General features: G+C 42.7%; 1 protein-coding gene across 1 annotated transcript in view; it reads left to right on the top strand.

Moving 5' to 3' along the window:
* The window catches only part of VPS39 (VPS39 subunit of HOPS complex), a 118,998-nt gene extending 104,428 nt beyond the window's left edge, over positions 1 to 14,570 (top strand). Inside the window, exon 25 of the mRNA XM_082275200.1 lies at positions 14,366 to 14,570. Within this exon, the coding sequence (XP_082131326.1) occupies positions 14,366 to 14,441 (76 nt within the window). The 3' untranslated portion in view covers positions 14,442 to 14,570. The remainder of the gene's footprint in view (positions 1 to 14,365) is intronic.
* The last annotated feature ends 6,070 nt before the right edge of the window (positions 14,571 to 20,640 follow it).

Below are 20,640 nucleotides of genomic sequence, written 5' to 3'. Positions count from 1 at the left end.
ATAATAAATTTACTTGAGTCCATCTTTTCTTTTAAAAAAAAGTACACAGTCCAATATATTTAATGATGGAATGTGTGTGTGTAATAAATATATATAATATAATATAATCTCATTCCATCATTAAATATATTGGACTGTGTACATTTTTTAAAAGAAAAGATGGACTCAAGTAAATTTATTATCAATAGATGGTTTTTACACTGTTTTCAGATATTTATTTATGCACTATAATTTGAATGCACTTTATTAAAGAAGAGCGCTGTACTTTTTTGGGACTATATAGATCTATTTCATTTTGTGCAGGCGGTTGGATGCATAGTGGTGCTAGCTTCTTCCTATAGTATATAGAGTTGAGTAATAGGTGGTTTATACACAGGGATAGTGCAGAAAGTTTTTTTACAAATTTATCAATTTCTTTAATAGCACTGTACACACTCCATGCAGCTGACAAGTAGAATAAGTGTAGAACACAGAAAAGAGCTCCCACAGGAGCTGGGATTTTTTTTTAGGTACCAATAACTAAATATTTGCAAAGTGGATAGGTTAAAAATGTAACATGTTTTATTAAATTCATTAAAATTTGGAAACCAAACAGATATAAACATTACTAATAAATCACTCCATCATATTTTCTGGAGAGTAGCCAACATAATCGACAGTTGGTGAAACTTCTAGGGTGACAATCCTGACATGTTTCGCCGATTTAGCTTTGGCTTCTTCAGGGGATGTTTGCTATCACACCTAAATCAATAGATAAAAGCATGATCAACGATGTATGTACAAAAAAAATGTAATCCATTCGAATAGTCGCAGTAAAAAAAAAGTTGACCTTGTACGTCGAAACATGCGGATATACCAAATATCAAAAGTTAAACAATATATATAATAAAAAAATATATATATATATATATATATATATATATATATATATATATTATATACTGCCTGGCCAAAAAGAAAAAGTCGCCACCCAAAAAAAAGGTCACACACTCTAATATTTTGTTGGCTTTGATTATGGCACGCATTTGCTGTGGCATTGTTTCGATAAGCTTCTGCAATGTCACAAGATTTATTTCTGTCCAGTGTTGCATTCATTTTTCACCAAGATCTTGTATTGATGCTGGGAGAGTCGGACCACTGCGCAAAGCCTCCTCCAGCACATCCCAAAGATTCTCAATGGGGTTAGGTTCTGGACTCTGTGGCGGCCAATCCATGTGTGAAATTATATCTCATGCTCCCTGAACCACTCTTTGAGGCTGAGGAATCCTGGAATTGTCATCTTGGAATATGCCCATGCCCATCAGGGAAGAAAAAAAATCAATTGATGGAATAACCTGGTCATTCAATATATTCAGGGAGTTAGCTGAGCTCATTCTTTGTGCACATGCAGTAACTATCCAATAGGATCGTTACTGCAAGCTTAGTTAATTCTAGGTGGTGACTTTTTTCTCAAATAGCCTTTCAGGACAGCACCTGCAGAGAGCGTAGCTCCACCCAAAATTCCCAGGAAACACTGCAGTCTTTAAATCCCTCCTCTTCCACCATGCCTTCAGTTATTGTGTTTCCCCCACCATGGTAGAAGCGCTGCAGGAACCATTAGGGGGGCTGCGCTCTCTCCAGGAGGGAGGGAGCTTACCTCTTTGTTGCAGTGACCATCCCAGCACCCCCCCCCCCCCCCGCAGACTGTAAAGGGGGTGTTCCGGAGCTGCTGGTCCTTCCAGTTCAGGGGAGCGAAGGCCTTGCCAGGATACCCCGTCTGTGTGCCTGGGAGCCGTGGGTTTTGGGCTGGAAAGCAGCCCAGGCAGGGAGCCGATTTCTGCGGCAGTCCCCGCATGTCGGTCCCGGCCTGCGAGTGCGCATGTTCCCATAGGCGAGACTTACGGCGGGTGCATTGCGGTGTTCATTCCGGACGCTGGAACACAGTGATCATCAGCAGGTCAGAGGTCGGTGCTTCCACTTCCGGTACCTGGAGCGTGGGGACACAGGAAGCAGCATTTTTAAACATTTGATTGTTTCTGTCCTATTCCACTCCGCTCTCTGCAGGAGATGGAGGAGAGGACGGCAGAAGCAGGGGCTGCTAGCACCGGCCAGACTCGGGTAAGAGGGATACAGTGGTACTTTCATCTTCACTATTGGCCTTTTTTTGAGTGTCTTTGTTTTGCGTGCCTCCAGAGAAGCCTGCCTCTGTAAGTGCTGGATTTGAACGGCCTCAGCATAACTGGGATACTGTCTTGCTGGTGCACAGGTTTAGTGCACAGGGGGTGGTCTTTTTTGCTGTTCACCTTGGGTGTTACATTGCTATATTGTTAGAGCCATTAGGTAAATGGGTTTTTTCTTATTAAGGTTAAAGCCACAGTTCAATCCAGGTCTCCCTCGGTTTCAAAGAAATGTCCTTCCTGCAAGAACCCCTTAAGAGATACTTGGCCGAAACCACTGTGCAAAACTTGCATAGCAGATCTTGTTAAGGAGGAGTCTGCGCATCAATGTAAAGATTTATTTTCATCTGTGAAAGAGTTAACGGATACCTTAAGTTCAGTCGGTTCCTTATTGGTTAAGGTTCCAGCAACACAGACAGACTCCCAGCAGAGTACTTTATCTTGCTCCTTGGCATCCACCTCAAGGTCAACAGAGGCCAGTGACTCAGAGAGAAGGGGCAAGTACACTTCCTTCCCTCAGGGATACGGATGAGGAGGAAGAGGACATTAGTAGAGCGTCCAGATACAAATTGTCCTTAGAAGAAGTAGAGGATTTGCTTAGGGCAATCTATACTACACTTGAGATCCTGGAGGAAAAGGTTCAACTCTCTGTGCATGACAGAATGTATCAGTCTGCATGAATGTAAGCACAGGGTTTTCCCAGTGCACAAGGTTCTGTCAGAAGCCATTAAAGAATGGAAAGCGCCTGAAGGGGCCCCCTTCTCTAAAATCCTTAAGAGAAGGTTTCTTTTTGAAGATGATGAAACCCATGTTTGGAATAAAGGGCCCAGAGTAGACCCGGCCTTATCCCAAGTTTCCCGCTGCACAGATTTGGCGTTCGAGGATATGGGTGTTTTAAAGGATGCAATGGATAGGAGGGCAGATTCAGTCCTTTCAGAAGGCATGGGATTCCACCTCATCCAGCCTTAAGCCGGCTATGGTTGCCAGGAATTTGGAGTGCTGGTTGGAACAACTCAGAAGTCATGTGGAGTCTTGGACAGCCAGGAAGGACTTACTGAAGTCTTTTCCATTACTGTTTAAAGCAGTTAAATATATGACTGATGATTTTGCAGAATCAATTAAAATGTCTGCAAGATCCTCAGCTTTGATCAACTTGGCCAGGTGTGCTATTTGGCTGAAGACGAGGTCTGGTGATTCAGCCTCTAAAATCAAATTGTGCGGTTTGCTTTTTTCTGGGGATTTTTTGTTCGGTCCAGATCTGGAATCAATCCTGGACAGAACGGCAGATAGAAGGCCTTTCCCTCTGAGAGAAAAAACAGCCTATCAAGAAAAATTTTCGTGCTGTTCCACAACCCCAGAGAAGTAGAGAGCAGGACCAAAAAAAAAATAGGTGGTCTTTCCAGAAGGGTAAGGGAAGAGGTGGGGTACTTTTTTTTTTTTTTTCTTTGTTTTTGTTTTTTTTTTTTTTTTTGAGAAAACTATATCTCAAGAAGCTTTAATTATCAGGTTTTTCAAGGCCTTCGCACGAAATAGGCCGATAGCCCTTAAAGTTTTTCCCAAATGGGATTTATCTCTCGTGGTAAAAGGATTCACTAAAGCTCCATTTGAGCCTTTACAGAAAGCATCTCTGAGGAGTTTGGTTCTTAAAACAAGAAGAATTAGTGAAATTCAGGCCTTGTCGGGCGCAGATCCTTTTTTAGTTATATTTTGGGACTGATTAATTCTCAGAAGGATCCGGCCTTTCTTCCTAAGATCTCTACAACCTTTCATCGTATTCAGGAAATAGTGCTACCTACCTTTTCTGCGGCTACAGCTAACGCTAAGGAGGAGACCTTTCATACTGTAGATGGAAAAAGATGTCTGTTACATTATCTCTCTGTGACCAAAGATTTCAGAAAATCAAATGTTCATAATCTTCATGGGATCTCGCAAAGGAGAGAGCCTCCAAAAGTACTTTAGGAAGGTGGATAAAGTGGGCAATCAAAGGAGCCTACATTGCTCAGGAGGAAGATCCTCCTGAAGGTATTGCTGCCCATTCTACTAGGTCAGTGGCTGCTTCCTGGGCCGAAAGAGCCGGTGCTTTGCCTGAACAAATCTGCAAGGTGACTGACTACCTGGTTCAGTTTTTCTTCTTTCCTTCGACACTATAGGCTAAACTTACTGTCAGCTGCAGATCAGGCCTTCAGGAGGAAGGTGCTGCAGGCAGTGGTCCTGTCCTAAGGGTAAGTTACTAGGTTATCCTCTCCAGGTGCTGTCCTAAAAGGTGATTTGGGAAAACCTTAGTTAGACTTACCAGTGATGTTATTTCTAAGAGCCTTTCAGGACAGCAGCCTACTACCCTCCCTAAATCTTCTTTAAATATGACTTAATAGCCTATTGTGGTTGGTTGTTTTGTGCTGTTTTCCAGCATGTCGGAGGCTACTCTATAACTAAAGGCATGGTGGAAGAGGAGGGATTTAAAGGCTGCAGTGTTTCCTGGGAATTTTTGGTGGAGCTATTCTCTCTACAGGTGCTGTCTTTAAAAGGCTCTTAGAAATACTGTCACCGGTAAGTCTAACTAAGGTTTTTTTTTTTCAGCCAGGCAGTGTATATCATGTGTGATACATGTATTTGTACATGACAACAAACTAAAGATTGATAGGGGGCTTCTTACCACTGTTTATTAAGATAAAGATGAATCATCCGGATTTTCCACTTGTTTGGAAAGGGAGATCAGCTAAACAGAAGTCAAACTAGTTCAGACAAAGGTCCAACATTTGGTTTAGGACCAGGCATTCATGTGCTGGCCACAGGAGGGAGAAATCCGATCCGATTTTAGACAATAAATTGAATAGGTATTCCCATAGATAGTTTTATTTTTATTTTATTTTTGCTTTAAACCTCTCCCAAAACCCCTGAGTGGCTCGGGCACGATGTACAACAACAAAGTGATTTTTATAGCAAAATTAGGGATGCTAGGGTTTAATACTTGTAGGACTGGTGAGAAAAATAGATGAGTAAATTCTGACTTAAACGAAGTAGGATCTGGGAAGGATCAATCAAAAATGGTAAAAAAATCGAGCAATAAAATGTTTTAGTACCAATAAGTTGCTTCCAGCAGAAAGCCACTCAATCCTGGATTGTGCGCTTCTCAACTGGGGAGAAGTTTACTCCCCATATCCACTCAAAGAATGCCAATGAAAGGGGGAGGGAAAGGGATGAATCCCCACTGAAATCTAGCAAAAAAAATATACAATGTGTCCAATATGTAGGGAGTAAAAGAGTAACACAATTTAGCAGCAATCACCCCTGTGTGTTCTCACCTGTAATGCTGATTCAGCGTGGCTAATGTATGTCCCAGCTTCCCCACCAATCAAATGAGCTGGTGGGGTGGCTTCCTGGAATACCCCTCCCGCCACGCCTAGCTTGATGACACTGTGGCCTGATGCGGACTCAATCATATAGCTCTGAATTAGTGAGCAAAAAGGAACCAAATACTGAACTCAATAACGAACATGTGCGAGCGCATGCGCATTGAGGACTCAAAAGGGCACACTTGATCGTTTTGGGATTATGGGAGGACCTGAGGAACCAGGGGAAAGGCCCATCCAATAAGCCCGTCCTGAATGTCAGGGATATCAACCCAATCCTTAACCCCTTATCAGCCGGCCACTGCATATGGTAAATTGTATATAGGCAATATATTAAAACCATAAAGGTAAGGGAAAAAAAAATAAATAAAATGTTTTCATAAACCTTTGTGACGAGCTCATAAGATTTCGAGATAGATATCCACACTTTAATAAAGGCACCACAACAGGACTGTACTGTGGGGCTAGTGTTTCAATCATCAATAAATTTAATTCCTTACAAGTGTTTACCGTATTTATGTATCTATTAACAAAAAACCCTATAGAAATAAAGCCCCATATTATTCTTGTACAAAGAAGTAGTTTTCTAGAGAAAATGCACATGGTGAATGTTTGTTCTGCGGGGAGGGAGGTGTAGGAAAAGATTCAATATGAATCCTATATAAAGGATTTAAAACTCAAGGATTCGTTGAGTCCTGGATGTTTGGGGGCTTTTAAAGAGAAAATCCATTTAGTTTGACGCTGTAATAGAAGACGATTTATGTCCCCACCACTAAGTGCATGTTCTAATGCATAGAACTGAATATTGGAGGCATCATAATTGTGCGTTGGAAAAAGGCACGTTTAGTTTTTCCTACATAAAAATGCACCGCAAGTGCATTTCATGAGGTAAGCGACACCAATTGTTTGGCAGTTGGCAAAGAATCTGGGTGTATATTGTCTGTCAGTTATTTCCAGATTGGAAGTATAGGCTGTTCATTGCACAAAAAGCCTAAAGCTGTAATTGCTATTCTCCACACAACCAGCTCACATCCAAAAACATTAGTATCTAGTATTCCATACAGTCAGTACCTTAGGGCAGTGTTTTTCAACCTTTTTTGTGCAAAGGCACACTTTCTTCATGAAAAAAATCACGAGGCACTCCACCATTAGAAAATTTTAAAATTGTACTCTGTGCCTATATTGACTATATGTAAAGTAATTATCTTGAATAGGAATCAAACACAAAGAAATTATTTTATAATTACTTTATTATGAAATAATAAAGTATTGTATAATTTTTCATATTTCTGTTTACTTAGTGCGAAACCTGGGCCTGTTTGGCTGAACACAAAGCTGATATTCTGGCTGGGACCATAGCACTGTTATATAGATTTTCACCACACACCACGCACAGTGCAGTTGGTTTGTTTGCATCTCCGGTGAAAGTAAATCCAATTGAAATATAGTTTTCGCTATATTGCCTTGTGCCAGAGAATTTGCTTGACCTAACCATCTTTGCTTTCTTTTGATCCCCACTCATACTTGGGCTCTCATCTGGCTCCGAATTTTGTTAAGAGTCCAGTTCTTTCCTTTTCAAAAACGTGTCCATCACTGCAGTATCTCACTGTCACTCAGTACTTACTGCGATTGTCTCCTCCAGATAGCCGCTGTCCGTCACACTCAGCACTCTTCTGCGCATGTCTCCATCCAGATCATCAGTCAGCGCTCTTCTGCTCATGTCTCCTCCAGATCCATCGGTGCTCTTCTGCTCATCGGTGGTCTACTGCGATGTCTCCTCCTGTCCTCCTCCTGTCAGTGTAACAGTGACACCGGAGCTATTTATAGTCCTTAACATGCGCTTCGGATGAAATTGGAATTTTTCCCACGGCACACTAGTGTGCTGCGGCACAGTGGTTGAAAAACCCTGCCTTAGGGTACGATGTAACTGTACTAATCCCTGAAGCTAAAGCATTGCAATCACATCAATTACAAAGAGACTACAGTCTAACCGGTCTCAAAAAGGCAAATCACAGAGCCAAACATAAAGGTAGACTCCAATTAATTCATCAGTCCAAGCCACATAATAAAATCGTTACCACGAGAACCATACCATGTTTCTCAGGCCAACAGCAAATAGTACGGAATATACTGAAGTGGTACCTATTGACAGCGGATCAAACTGTTTCTAAACCTATTGGTAAAAATCTAGAAATAACTTGTAAAAGATCCAAATCATTAAAACTTGTTTATCACAAAGCCACTATGTAAACAAAAATGATGGAAATGCTGAGATCTCTCGAACATGCACTGCCCCTTGTGGCAGGTGCCCATATTGTCGTTTTGTACCAAATGTCAGTACTTTTAACTTATCCAATGACAGACAATATACACCCAGTTTTTTTGCCAACTGCCAAACAATTGGTGTCGTTTACCTCATGAAATGCACTTACATGCATTTTAATGTAGGAAAAACCATACGTGCCTTTTTCCAACGCATCAAAGACCATGTAAGCTTGATATTCAAGAAACGACCTGAGACCCCCATGAGCCGCCATGTGGGCTTATACCACAATTATGATAATGCTTTCAATATTCAGTTCTACGCATTAGAACATGCACCTATCCATGAAAGGGGTGGATACGTAAATAATTTCCTATTGCAGCATAAAACTAAATGGATTTTCTCTTTACAAGCCACCAAACACCCAGGACTCAATGAATCCTTGCGCTTTAAATCCTTTTTATTGGATTCATATCGAATCTTTTCCTACACCTCCCTCCCCACAGAACAAACATTCACCATGTGCATTATGTATTTATTACTTTTGTAATAGATTGATATGGGGCTTTATTTACAGTGCTTTGCGAAAGTATTTGGCCACCTTGAACTTTGCGACCTTTTGCCACATTTCAGGCTTCAAACATAAAGATATAAAACTGTAATTTTTTTGTGAAGAATCAACAACTGGGACACAATCATGAAGTGGAACGAAATTTATTGGATATTTCAAACTTTTTTAACAAATAAAAAAAAACTGAAAAACTGGGCATGCAAAATTATTCAGCCCCCTTAAGTTAATACTTTGTAGCGCCACCTTTTGCTGCGATTACAGCTTTAGGGTATGTCTCTATCAGTTTTGCACATCGAGAGACTGAAATTTTTGCCCATTCCTCCTTGCAAAACAGCTCGAGCTCAGTGAGGTTGGATGGAGAGCGTTTGTGAACAGCAGTTTTCAGTTCTTTCCACAGATTCTCGATTGGATTCAGGTCTGTACTTTGACTTGGCCATTCTAACACCTGGATATGTTTATTTGTGAACCATTCCATTGTAGATTTTGCTTTGTTTTGGATCATTGTCTTGTTGGAAGACAAATCTCCGTCCCAGTCTCAGGTCTTTTGCAGACTCCATCAGGTTTTCTTCCAGAATGGTCCTGTATTGGGCTCCATCCATCTTCCCATCAATTTTAACCATCTTCCCTGTCCCTGCTGAAGAAAAGAAGGCCCAAACCATGATGCTGCCACCACCATGTTTGACAGTGGGGATGGTGTGTTCAGGGTGATGAGCTGTGTTGCTTTTACGCCAAACATAACGTTTTGCATTGTTGCCAAAAAGTTTGATTTTGGTTTCATCTGACCAGAGCACCTTCTTCCACATGTTTGGTGTGTCTCCCAGGTGGCTTGTGGCAAACTTTAAACGACACTTTTTATGGATATCTTTAAGAAATGGCTTTCTTCTTGCCACTCTTCTATAAAGGCCAGATTTGTGCAGATTGTTGTCCTATGGACAGAGTCTCCCACCTCAGCTGTAGATCTCTGCAGTTCATCCAGAGTGATCATGGGCCTCTTGGCTGCATCTCTGATCAGTCTTCTCCTTGTATGAGCTGAAAGTTTAGAGGGACGGCCAGGTCTTCGTAGATTTGCAGTGGTCTGATACTCCTTCCATTTCAATATTATCGCTTGCACAGTGCTCCTTGGGATGTTTAAAGCTTGGGAAATCTTTTTGTATCCAAATCCGGCTTTAAACGTCTCCACAACAGTATCTCGGACCTGCCTGGTGTGTTCCTTGTTCTTCATGATGCTCTCTGCGCTTTAAATAGACCTCTGAGACTATCACAGTGCAGGTGCATTTATACGGAGACTTGATTACACACAGGTGGATTCTATTCATCCTCATTAGTCATTTAGGTCAACATTGGATCATTCAGAGATCCTCACTGAACTTCTGGAGAGAGTTTGCTGCACTGAAAGTAAAGGAGCTGAATAATTTTGCATGCCCAATTTTTCAGTTTATTTGTTAAAGTTTGAAATATCCAATAAATTTCGTTCCACTTCATGATTGTGTCCCACTTGTTGATTCTTCACAAAAAATTACAGTTTTATATCTTTGTTTGAAGCCTGAAATGTGGCAAAAGGTCGCAAAGTTCAAGGGGGCCGAATACTTTCGCAAGGCACTGTATATGGGATTTTGTTAATAAATATGCAAATACGGTAAACTCTTGCATGGAATTCTATATGTTTTGAATACTCAATTGTTATGTTTTACAGGCACCTTTACAGGTTTTGGACAATGCTATCTTAACATTGACTTGCCTCTTTGCATTCTCTTTAGTTCAGAAACCACAGATGGTGGACACTGGGGCTTTTTAGCTTGACGCATTGGTCCCCTGGGACACTACCCAGGCCCTGGGGGACCCACTTACATCCAGTGTCGATCCCAGCCCCTTGATTTCCCTCCTTTTACATACACTGGCTTCCCTTTATCCTATATGCTCTGAGTATAATTGCGTCTATGTCCCTTTCAGGAATCTCCAATCTACTGCCTTTTATGCTTTTCAAAAATCTTTTTTAAAAAATCCTTTTCCATGTAATGTGGTCTACTGTAACTACACTGCTCTATTCATATGTCGGTTTCAATTTATTGATGGTTGAAACACTAGCTCCACAGTATAGTCCTGGTGTAGTGCCTTTATGAAAGAGATCTATCTTGAAATCTTATGAGCCTGTCACAAAGGTTTTTGAAAATATTTGTTCTTTTTTTCTTACCTTTTTATGATTTAAATATATCGCCTACATACCATTTACCATATGCAGTGGCCAGCTGATAAGGGTTAAGGATCAGGTTGACACTCAGCATGGACATATTGGATGGGCCCTTCCCCTGGTTCCTCGGTCCTCCCATCATCCCACAGTGATTGATGGTGTCCCTTTGAGCCCTCAATGCGCTCATGCATGTTCGTTTGTGGATTCAGTATTTGATGCTTTCATGCCCACTGATTTGGAGCTATGTGATTGCTGCCGATGGGAGGGGTTTGGCGCTCCTTTGTGTCCGTGTTAAATGATGCTGGGTGTGGCGGGTGGGGTATTTCAGGAAGCCACCCCGCCAGCTCATTTGATCGGCAGAGAAGCTGGGACATACATTAGCCTCGTGGAATCAGCATGACAGGTGAGAACACATGGGGGTGATTTCTGTTAAATTGTGTTACTCTCTCAATTGCTACATATTGGACACATTGTATACATACTTTTTTTTTTGCTAGATTCCAGTGGGGATGCATCCCTTTCCCCACTCTTTCATTGGCGTTCTTTGAGTGGATCTGGGGAGTAAACTTCTCCCTAGTAGAGCAGCACAAAATCGAGGATTGAGTGGCTCTCTGGTGGAAGCAACCTTTTGGTACTTTTTTTTTTTTTTATATGGTTGCTATTTTTGATCGATCCTTCCCAGATCCTACTTAGTTTATTTAAGTCACAATTTACTCCTCTATTTTTCTCACCAGTCCCATGGGTATTATACTACCCTCAGTAACTCACTGTCCCCAGATAGCAATCAGATTAGGAGGGTCCCAGCGGTGGCACAGAGAAAATAGTGAGCCAGGAAACAACCCGGGATGAAGGGAGAGGTTCCTTCCAGCAAAAGGACGCCTCCAGGCACTCCACCGGCCTTTACAGCAGAAAATCCACCGCAAAATATCCAAAAACCACCCCCCAAGATGGCCGCCGCTATAACTGCAGACAAGGCTACAACAAAATGGCAGCCCAGCACGGCAATAGGAGACCCCTGCCAGCCCTACTACCTCATCCAGCCCTAGAGGGCCCAACCGAGGCCCCCCCCCCCTCACCATCGTCCGCGAACGGCGCACCCCCGGGCCCCCCCATGCGGCCTGCACACCAGGCCCTAGCCTCAGGTAGGCCCAAAACAGTCCAGCACACGGGGGGGGTAAAGAGGGGGGTCACAACGGGACAGAGGGAAACCCAGGAGTGTAAGGGTCCGACCAACCCAGAGAGAGGGCCCGCGTCCACCCCAAAATCCGTCAAGGGAAGGGGGGGGGAGACGTTTACTCACCATACTGGGAACACAGGCGGGCGCCATCTCAGGACAGGACCCCACGCCACTGGAGTAGGGGGGCTGTTGGCCATATAGGAACGCTGCGACATAAGCCTAGACCCTGTCGTGTGCGTCCTGGCAAGACGTTTAACTCGCGGGGCCAGTCCCTGTCCAATGGGACTATGTCGCGGCCGATCAAGCGCGGAGCTAAGGCCTGCACGCGCTCGATGGCCAGACTGGGGAGACCACTGGATATGGGGATCCAGTATGTCGCCCAGCCCGGCATAATTGCTTGAAGATCTCACAGGAAAAACGTTCCGGAGAAAAAGACTAGCTAAAAACAATCTACTTAAAAAAATTCCTTCCATGCCAGGACCAAAGATCCCAGCAAGGAACTAAGTCCTTACTCCTGACTAGGCAGATCTAAACTGACATCCTATGCAGAAAGAGAGAGGGTCTACCCTCCGGGACTGCCCATAGGCGTACCCAGAACTTTTTTTCTGCCTAGTGTTACTCCTGTAGGGGGCAGTATAACCTACTGATATGGATCAGAGAGAACTGCATCCGTTAATGAACTTAATAGAAAAGGATTTTACGGTAAGTCAAAAATCCATTTTTTTTTTCTTACCATTCCCATGGGTATTATACCCAGCACCCCTAATTTCTCTATAAAAATCACTTTGTTGTTCGGTCTTAACTAATCCTGAGCCACTCAGGGGTTTTGGCAGATGTTTAGAGCAAAAATAAAATGATCTATGGGAATACCTATTGAATTTATTGTCTAAAATAGGATCCGATTTCTCTCTCCTGTGGCCAGCACATGAATGCCTTGTCCTATAACCAACTTTTGGGGATCCTTGTGTAAATTAGTTTCAGTGGTGTTTAGCTGATCTCCCTTCCCAAACAAGTGGAAATCTGGATGATTAAGCCTCGTACACACGCACCGATTGTTGGCCGACCGATCGGCCGTCTTTTGTCCAGTGTTGTGTTGGTTGAGATGTGCTCTAGACTGCACACAAATTTTGTCGGCCAACAACAACCAACTTCAGAAGTGATGTCATGTTCTGGTTTACTTTTCGTGTGTTTTTTTTTCTCTGAGCATGCCCAGTCTTGCTCATCACATTTTTGTCTGCCGAAATCTGTACTGACTGAAGAACAATCGGCCGTTCTGGTGACGGCCAACAAGAATTTTATAGCATGCACACCAGATTTTGTTCGGCCGAAAAGTCAGTCGGTTGTCGGAAGCATCATATTAACAAGCCGACAATCGGCCGATCGGACGTTGGCCGAAAATTCACGGCCAACAATCGTTGCGTGTGTACGAGGCTTAAGTCTTTATCTTAACGCACAGTGGTAAGAAGCCCCCTATCAATCTTTATTTAGTTTGTTGTCATGTACAAATATTTGTAACACACACATATATGTGTGTATGTATGTGTATATATGTATGTATGTATATATATATATATATATATATATATATATATATATATAATATATGTATGTGTGTGTATACACACACACACACACACACACACACACACACACATATATATATATATATATATATATATATATATATATATATATATATATATAACGTTTGATATTTGGTATATCCACGTTTCAATGTATAAGTTCTACTTTTTTTACTTGGACTAATCAAACTGATTCAAATTTTTGTACATACATTGTTGATTATGCTTCAGTTTATCTATTGATATAGGTGTGATAGCAAACATCCCCTGAAGGAGCCGAAGCTGTCGGCGAAACATGTTGGGATTGTCACCCCAGAAATTTCACCAATTGTCGATTTTTTTTTTTTTTTTAACTACTCTCCAGAACAATATGATGGAGTGATATTAATAATGTTTATATTGGTTTTGTTTCAAAATTTTAATGAATTGAATAAAACGTAAAATTTTTAACCTATCCAACTTGCAAATATTCAGTTATTAGCACCTAAAAAAATTCCCAGCTCCTATCGGAGCTCTTCTCCTGTGTTCTATACTTATACAAGGGATGCGGTACCGGTGAGTTTACCTCTGAAAACCTTCTCTTTTTAAGTAGAATAAGTGCTTTCCTGCTTCTAGGTCAGTATATTTCTCCCCAATAAAGAATCCAGAAGCTAAGCCTAGAAACTGATGTATTTGGCTGCCCGATTCCTGTTTATTTTTTTTAATACATTTTAGGGCCTGGTAAGCATCTTGTAAAGTGTACTCTTAGTACTTTCTGCTCTTCTGGGGAATTTGCATATTTCCACTTATATCAGGGGTGGATAGGATTAAATAGTGTTTTTTCATTAGTACTTGTACACTAATAAAGTTAAAAAGTGGCAATACTGGGATCACATGTTTCTTTACAATAACGTGTTGGCTAAATCCAAATTCTGATTTACTTGAAGCAGTTTAACAATCATACTGAATACAAATAATATGTGCTTGTCATTGTGACAGTTATTCTACATAGGTCAGGTCAGTTATCCTCATGCAGTAATATACGTGAAGTGTGAATTCTTACATCCCTCATTTGTCCCGTTTCCCTCTCTTTTACAGTGCTTTTGCTCGCTATCCAAGTGGTATTGTTGTACACTATTTCTGTGCAAAGGATACCAGCTCTGTCGACACCTGAAGTCTCATCCAAAGCGCAATGCAAACAAAGGCATCAAATAATCTCTGCAAAGGCTAGATGGACTTTTGTTCAGAAGGATGAACTGTAACTAACAGGTCACTCCGTGAAAGATGGCCTAAACCCACCAAGTCACTCCGTGAAAGATGGCCTAAACCCACCAAGTCACTCAATGGAAGATGGCCTAAACCCACCAAGTCACTCAATGGAAGATGGCCTAAACCCACCAAGTCACTCAATGGAAGATGGCCTAAACCCACCAAGTCACTCAATGGACGATTGGCCTAAACCCACCAAGTCACTCAATGGAAGATGGCCTAAACCCACCAAGTCACTCATGGAAGGATTCCCTGGGAGCAGTGCATAGTTGATAAATGTTTCACCTGTCTAAATGCTAGACTCTTCGCCTGAACAATTTCACTATACACCTTATCCTGATATAAATGAAAAATAACTGTGGTTAGGAAAATCTACAAAGTTAAACATCCTACAGAGAAAATTTTAACAGGGTCTTGGTTGAAGTAAGATTTCCAGTCAACTTTTTATATGTTGTACAGGTTTGTTTATGTATGTAAATAGAAGTTTATAAAACAGATCTAATATTGGACAGTATATGGTACTTTGACAATCCATTCACAGCACTGGCTTGTATAATATTAAACATACAAAGTGTCTACACAAAAGCCAAGTCCGGAGTAACACAGTAACAACTCTATCAGTATGACCATAAATACAGCTTTCAGTGTCCATATGTCACCTGATTATTAGTCCTTTTTTTTATGTGCTGTTGAATTTCTCTCTGTTTATGCCACATTCAGTTCTTTATTAGAAGACTCCAAATGTTTTCTGTTACAGCACAAGTGTCAGCTGTACTTTTTTTTTGTTGATGTGGGCAGTACAGCCAGCCCTTCTGTACTTGGCTCAGGACCCATCAGTTCAAAAGGGGGGACGGGGGCGCGCGAGCAACAGATGGAGGGACTGCTGTACAGCCTCATTACTGACTATAATGCTCTTGGGCCTCCCCTGCTGTCCTCTCCCACTGGCAGTGCTGCAGGAGCATCGGTTCTGGGGGGGGGGGGGGGGGGGGATATTTCAGAATAGAGAGTGGGGGGGGGGCCTAATAAATGTCATATTTACCAGCCCCTTCCTTTCAATTAAACACAGTGAGTGATCGATACCGTTACACAGTGTCTAACACCAAAGAGTGAACAATTCATATATAAATAAACTATTGTTTTATTTATATATGCAAAATTGCATTAAAATGTGCAAAAGTGAAGAAAGTTGATGAAAGATACAAAAGTACCAAAATTATCAATTCATGTTTTCATTACAGTTGCGCCGATACTAAGCGTAAGCACGAGTATCGGTACTCATGCAAATGCTCTGATACCTATGGGCTTGGTTCCCCTCTAACAACTGAAATGTAAAGAAAAGAATGCCAGAAATGATTGGTTGTTAAGGAGCGGGGCCACTGCGTCCTTAACGAGAGCCAGAGTTTGCAGCAGCAATGTCCTCCAACATGCCCCCAGGATTCTGCCAGCAGGAAATGAATAAGAACCTGTGGGAGATGCCCGAGAGATACCAGAACCTAAATCCCAGGGTTTACAGTTTGGTGTGAGTGGAAAGTTATGCGGGGGGGTGGACAGCACTGCTGCAGAGGTAGCTGGCTGCATGTGTGGGTTGGGTGCCCGGCGGTGGGGGTCATTGCTCTCTGTGCATGTCCTTGTTACTAGGGATCGACAGATTATCAGTTTTACGTTGCCGATATTTTGGCCATTGTATATTGGTATTTCGGTATTGGCCGATATTTTGAACATTTACAGTTTTGCAAAATAAACACAATTTTCCACACATCTGTTACTGGACATGTTAATGTTTGTTTATTAACATTCTTAACATTAAGGGCTCGTTCTTCACACCTTAACTGCATGAAAACGGATAGGAAAACCGCACTTGCAGGGACATCAGTTTTGCATCATCTGATTGTGGATGATGCATAAACTGCTGCAGTAGTGCACTCACTCACTGCAAAAATCCCTAGTGCAGTGCAGTCAGTGCAAAACTGCTAGAAAAAAAAGCTAGACAGTGGATTGGAGTCAGTGGACTACTGCTACAGTAGTACACTCACTGCAATGGTTTTAAATCCCTACTGCAGTCAGTACAAATTAAACTGCTAGGAAAAAAGCTAGACAGTGGATTGGAGAAGTCAGTGGACTACCGCTACAGTAGTGCACTCACTGCAATGATTTTAAATCGCTACTGCAGTCAGTGGAAATAAAACTGCTAGGAAAAAAAGCTAGACAACAACAAACAGCTAGACAGTGGATAGGAGGAGTCAGTGGACTACTGCTGCAGTAGTGCACTCACTGAAATGATTTTAAATCACTACAGCAGTCAGTGCAAAACTGCTAGAAAAAAAGCTAGACAGTGGGGAGTCAGTGGACTACTGCTGCAGTAGTACTCACTCATTGCAATAATTTTAAATCACTACTGCAGTGAATTAAAATGATTGCAGCAGTGAGTGGCGCACTACTGCAACAGTAGTCCACTGACCCCAATCCACTGTCAAGCTTTTTTCTAGCAGTTTTGCACTGACCGCAGCACAGTCAGTGCAAAACTGCTAGACAAAAAGCTTGACAAAAGCTAGACAATGGAATGGATTGGAGTGGAGTGGACACTAGTACTATACTACTACACTTTCAATACTCCCAGTTAAGTAGAACAATATTCTAGCGCAGAAAGCATAACATTTTAGCATGTTCACCAGTTAAACGGCTTGTTTTTTTTTCATAAATTGCTGCCACTTCACTAAAAACATGCTCCCTTGGTACTGTGGAAAGAGGCGCAGAAAGGTATCGTCTAGCACGAGAAGCAAGCCTTTTGTAGCGTGTCTCATTTTCTTTCCACCACTGAAGAGGATCACCACTTCTTCTGTCAATTACTGGCCCAAACAAAACACTGAACATGTCATCTATTCGACCACGATGAAGTTTGTTCTGTCCGTTGTCTTTTTGGACATTTTTCTCTTTTTGAAGCATCCTGCTATTCCACATTAGAAACCTGCTCTTCTTGACTTTTCTTTTTTCGGCAGGAACCTCCTGTTGAATAGCTTCTATCAGCCATGGTTTTGTCTTGGCCAATACATCATCAGAAGAGAAAGGATGGTCCTTGTATCGAGGATCCAAAAGACATGCAAGCACAACATTTTCATTCTCTTCATGCTTCTCAAAACTTTTGGCGAGGCTGTCCCTCATGGCCTATCTACATGTTTTAGTGCCACGTGTGTTGGGTCCTACATTCTCTTGAAGCATCTTCAGCACTCTCACACATGGGTTGACAGATGAGTCGTAATGACTCACCTCTAGTGTCACTTCCTCTATGGGGAGGAGAGGGTCTCAATCACATTGGCTACAATGTCCCACTGATCAGCAGTAGGACAAGAATATCCTCCATATTCACCTGAATATATAATAAATTGATTTTTGTAAAATCTTACCGTAAAATCCTTTTCTCTTAGCTCATTGACAGACGTAGTCCTCGGTGATACAGCACCTTCGGGTTATGTTGCCTCCACAGGAGCAGGACTAGACAGGAAATTAAAAAGCTCTGGCCACACCCTAGGGGCAGTCCCAGAGGGTATATCCTCTCTCTCTCTGCCTCAGCAAATCAGTTATGTCAAAAAGCAGTCTTTAGAGATTTTAACCCAACCCAACTCAAAAAACAGAGGGGCGGGGACTACGTCTGTCAATGAGCTAAGAGAAAAGGATTTTACGGTAAGATTTTACAAAAATCCATTTTTCTCTATCGCTCATTGACAGACGTAGTCCTCGGTGATACAGCACCTTCGGGACGTCCCAGAGCAGTATCACAAATGAGGGGTGGGAAAATGAAAATCAAATCCCAATCTAGAAGGCCCAACCGGTGCCAACTAGAAGTTTACAATGCTCATCCTTAATGATGAGACTCAACAAAAAAGAGAAAATTTTTTTTTTTTTTTTTTTTTTCCAAACAGAAAAAAACCCTTGAGGTAGACCACCGGTCTCCTCAAATTGCGGCCTGCAAAACCTTGCGACCAAATGAGGCATCCGCCAATGCCGTCACATCAATTTTATAGAATTTTGTAAAGGTATGTACCGACGACCAGGTGGCCGCCTTACATACCTGGACCACTGACGCCTGATGGAGAAAGGCCCAGGAAGTACTGAGCGCTCGAGTGGAGTGCGCCCTAACAGGGAACGGAGGACTCTGACCCTTAATAGAATAAGCCTGTACCACCGTCTGTCTAATCCATTTGGCAATGGTCGCGGCAGATGCAGGCAAACCCTTTCTGGGGCCATCCGTGATCACAAAAAGTGAATCCGTCTTACGGAATGATTCCGTAGCTTTCAGGTATACTCTGATTGCCCGAACCACATCTAAGGAATGCAACGCATGTTCCCGATGATGCTTGGGCTGAGGACACAAGGAAGGTAGTACAATATCTTCATTCAGATGAAAATCTGAAACCACCTTAGGAAGAAAAGATGGCTTAGGATGAAGTACTACCTTATCCCTATGAATCACTAGGTATGGGGACTGGCATGATAATGCAGCCAGTTCTGACACCCTGCGAGCAGAAGTGATAGCCACCAAGAAGGCCACCTTCTGGGATAAAGTAAGCAAGGGAATCTCCCTGATGTTTTCAAAGGGAGGTTTCTGTAGAACCGACAAAACCAAATTAAGATCCCAGGGCGGTAAGGGCGCGCGGACTGGTGGAGCCAGGTGCCGCACCCCCTGGATGAAATTCCGCACCAAGGACTTGGTAGCTAAAGGTTTCTGAAAGAAGATTGCTAATGCTGAAACTTGACCCTTGATGGTGCTCAAGGCTAGCTTCTGCTCAACCCCTTGTTGCAAAAAAGCCAATATTCGAGTCACCGAATAGGTACGTGGAGGAAATCCTAAAGATTCGCACCATGCAATATAAGTCTTCCATGTGTGATAATAGACCTTGCTGGAAGTCGCTTTCCTTGCTTTAATAAGGGTAGGAATGACTGAAGTAGACAAACCTCTGTCCTTCAGTACTTGGGTCTCAATGGCCAGGCCATTAAAACCAGCGACTGTAAAGCACGATGGTAAATTGGTCCTTGAGACCACAGACACTCCCTGAGACGAAGTTCCCACGGAACGTCTGCGACTAGCATGTCCAAGTCGGCCAGGCCGGCTTGACGAGGCCAGCCTAGGATTTCTAGGACCACTGGCGCTGATTGGATCTGAACCAGGCGTCCCTAGAGGTATCTGGCCCCGACCATCCGAGAAAGTCTGGTCGTTTTCTGTTCCCACACATTTATCAGATACCTGATTGTTATCAGGAAGGGTGATCTTTTCTGGTTGAACCTCAGGGACCGAAGTCACCCGACTAGAGGCTTCTTGGCCTGTCTGGTCAACCAGATCCGATTCCTGTGAGGCATAGGGACTAATCTTAGGAATAGGTAAAGGAAAAGATCTATTCAGGGAACGGTAACTACCGCTTCCTGTAATACTTAAATGTTGGAAGGGAAGAATCGCACTGGTAGTAGTGGTTGATGCTCGATCTAATGTCCTGAATACCGGTGAAAACGTCCCCCCACCCTGAAACCGGGTGGGGGCGCACCTTCAGGCTGTGTACTCCTTTGCTTCGGGTTTGGCTGGGTTGGTCCTCTGTTTGTCCGACCAGCCCTTCTTGAACCCTCCTGGAGGAGTCTTGCCTTTCCCGCTTGTTCCAGCCGGGCGCCCTTTATGGGCGGTAAAGAAAGGTCCTCGCTTGTTGCGAGGTCCCTTAGCTTTAGCAGCCTGTGGCAAAAAAGTGCTCTTGCCCCCAGTGGCATCCTTAATGATTTCATCTAGGTTGGCCCCAAATAGACGATTCCCCTGAAAGGGGAGATTTGTCAAGGTCTTTTTGGAACCTAGGTCAGCTGACCAGCATTTTAACCACAGCACACGTCTGAGGATGACCGCTGACATAGATGCATGCCCTAATAGGGGAGTAGTGTCCAAGGCTGCGTCACAGATAAACTGTAGCCCTTGTATAATCTGTTCCATCAAATCAGATGTCTCCTGGGGAATATCTTTTCCCCTAAGGTCTTGGCGTACCATTCTCGCCCATTCCGTAAGTGTCTGGGAAACTAGACCAATAACAATTACTGGTCTAAATGCTGACCCTATCAGAGAGAAGATGGTGCGG

The sequence above is a fragment of the Pelophylax lessonae genome (assembly GCF_965119305.1).
Source record: "Pelophylax lessonae genome assembly, chromosome: 13".
Lineage (NCBI taxonomy): Eukaryota > Metazoa > Chordata > Amphibia > Anura > Ranidae > Pelophylax > Pelophylax lessonae.
This window is presented reverse-complemented; position numbering and strand designations above follow the sequence as displayed.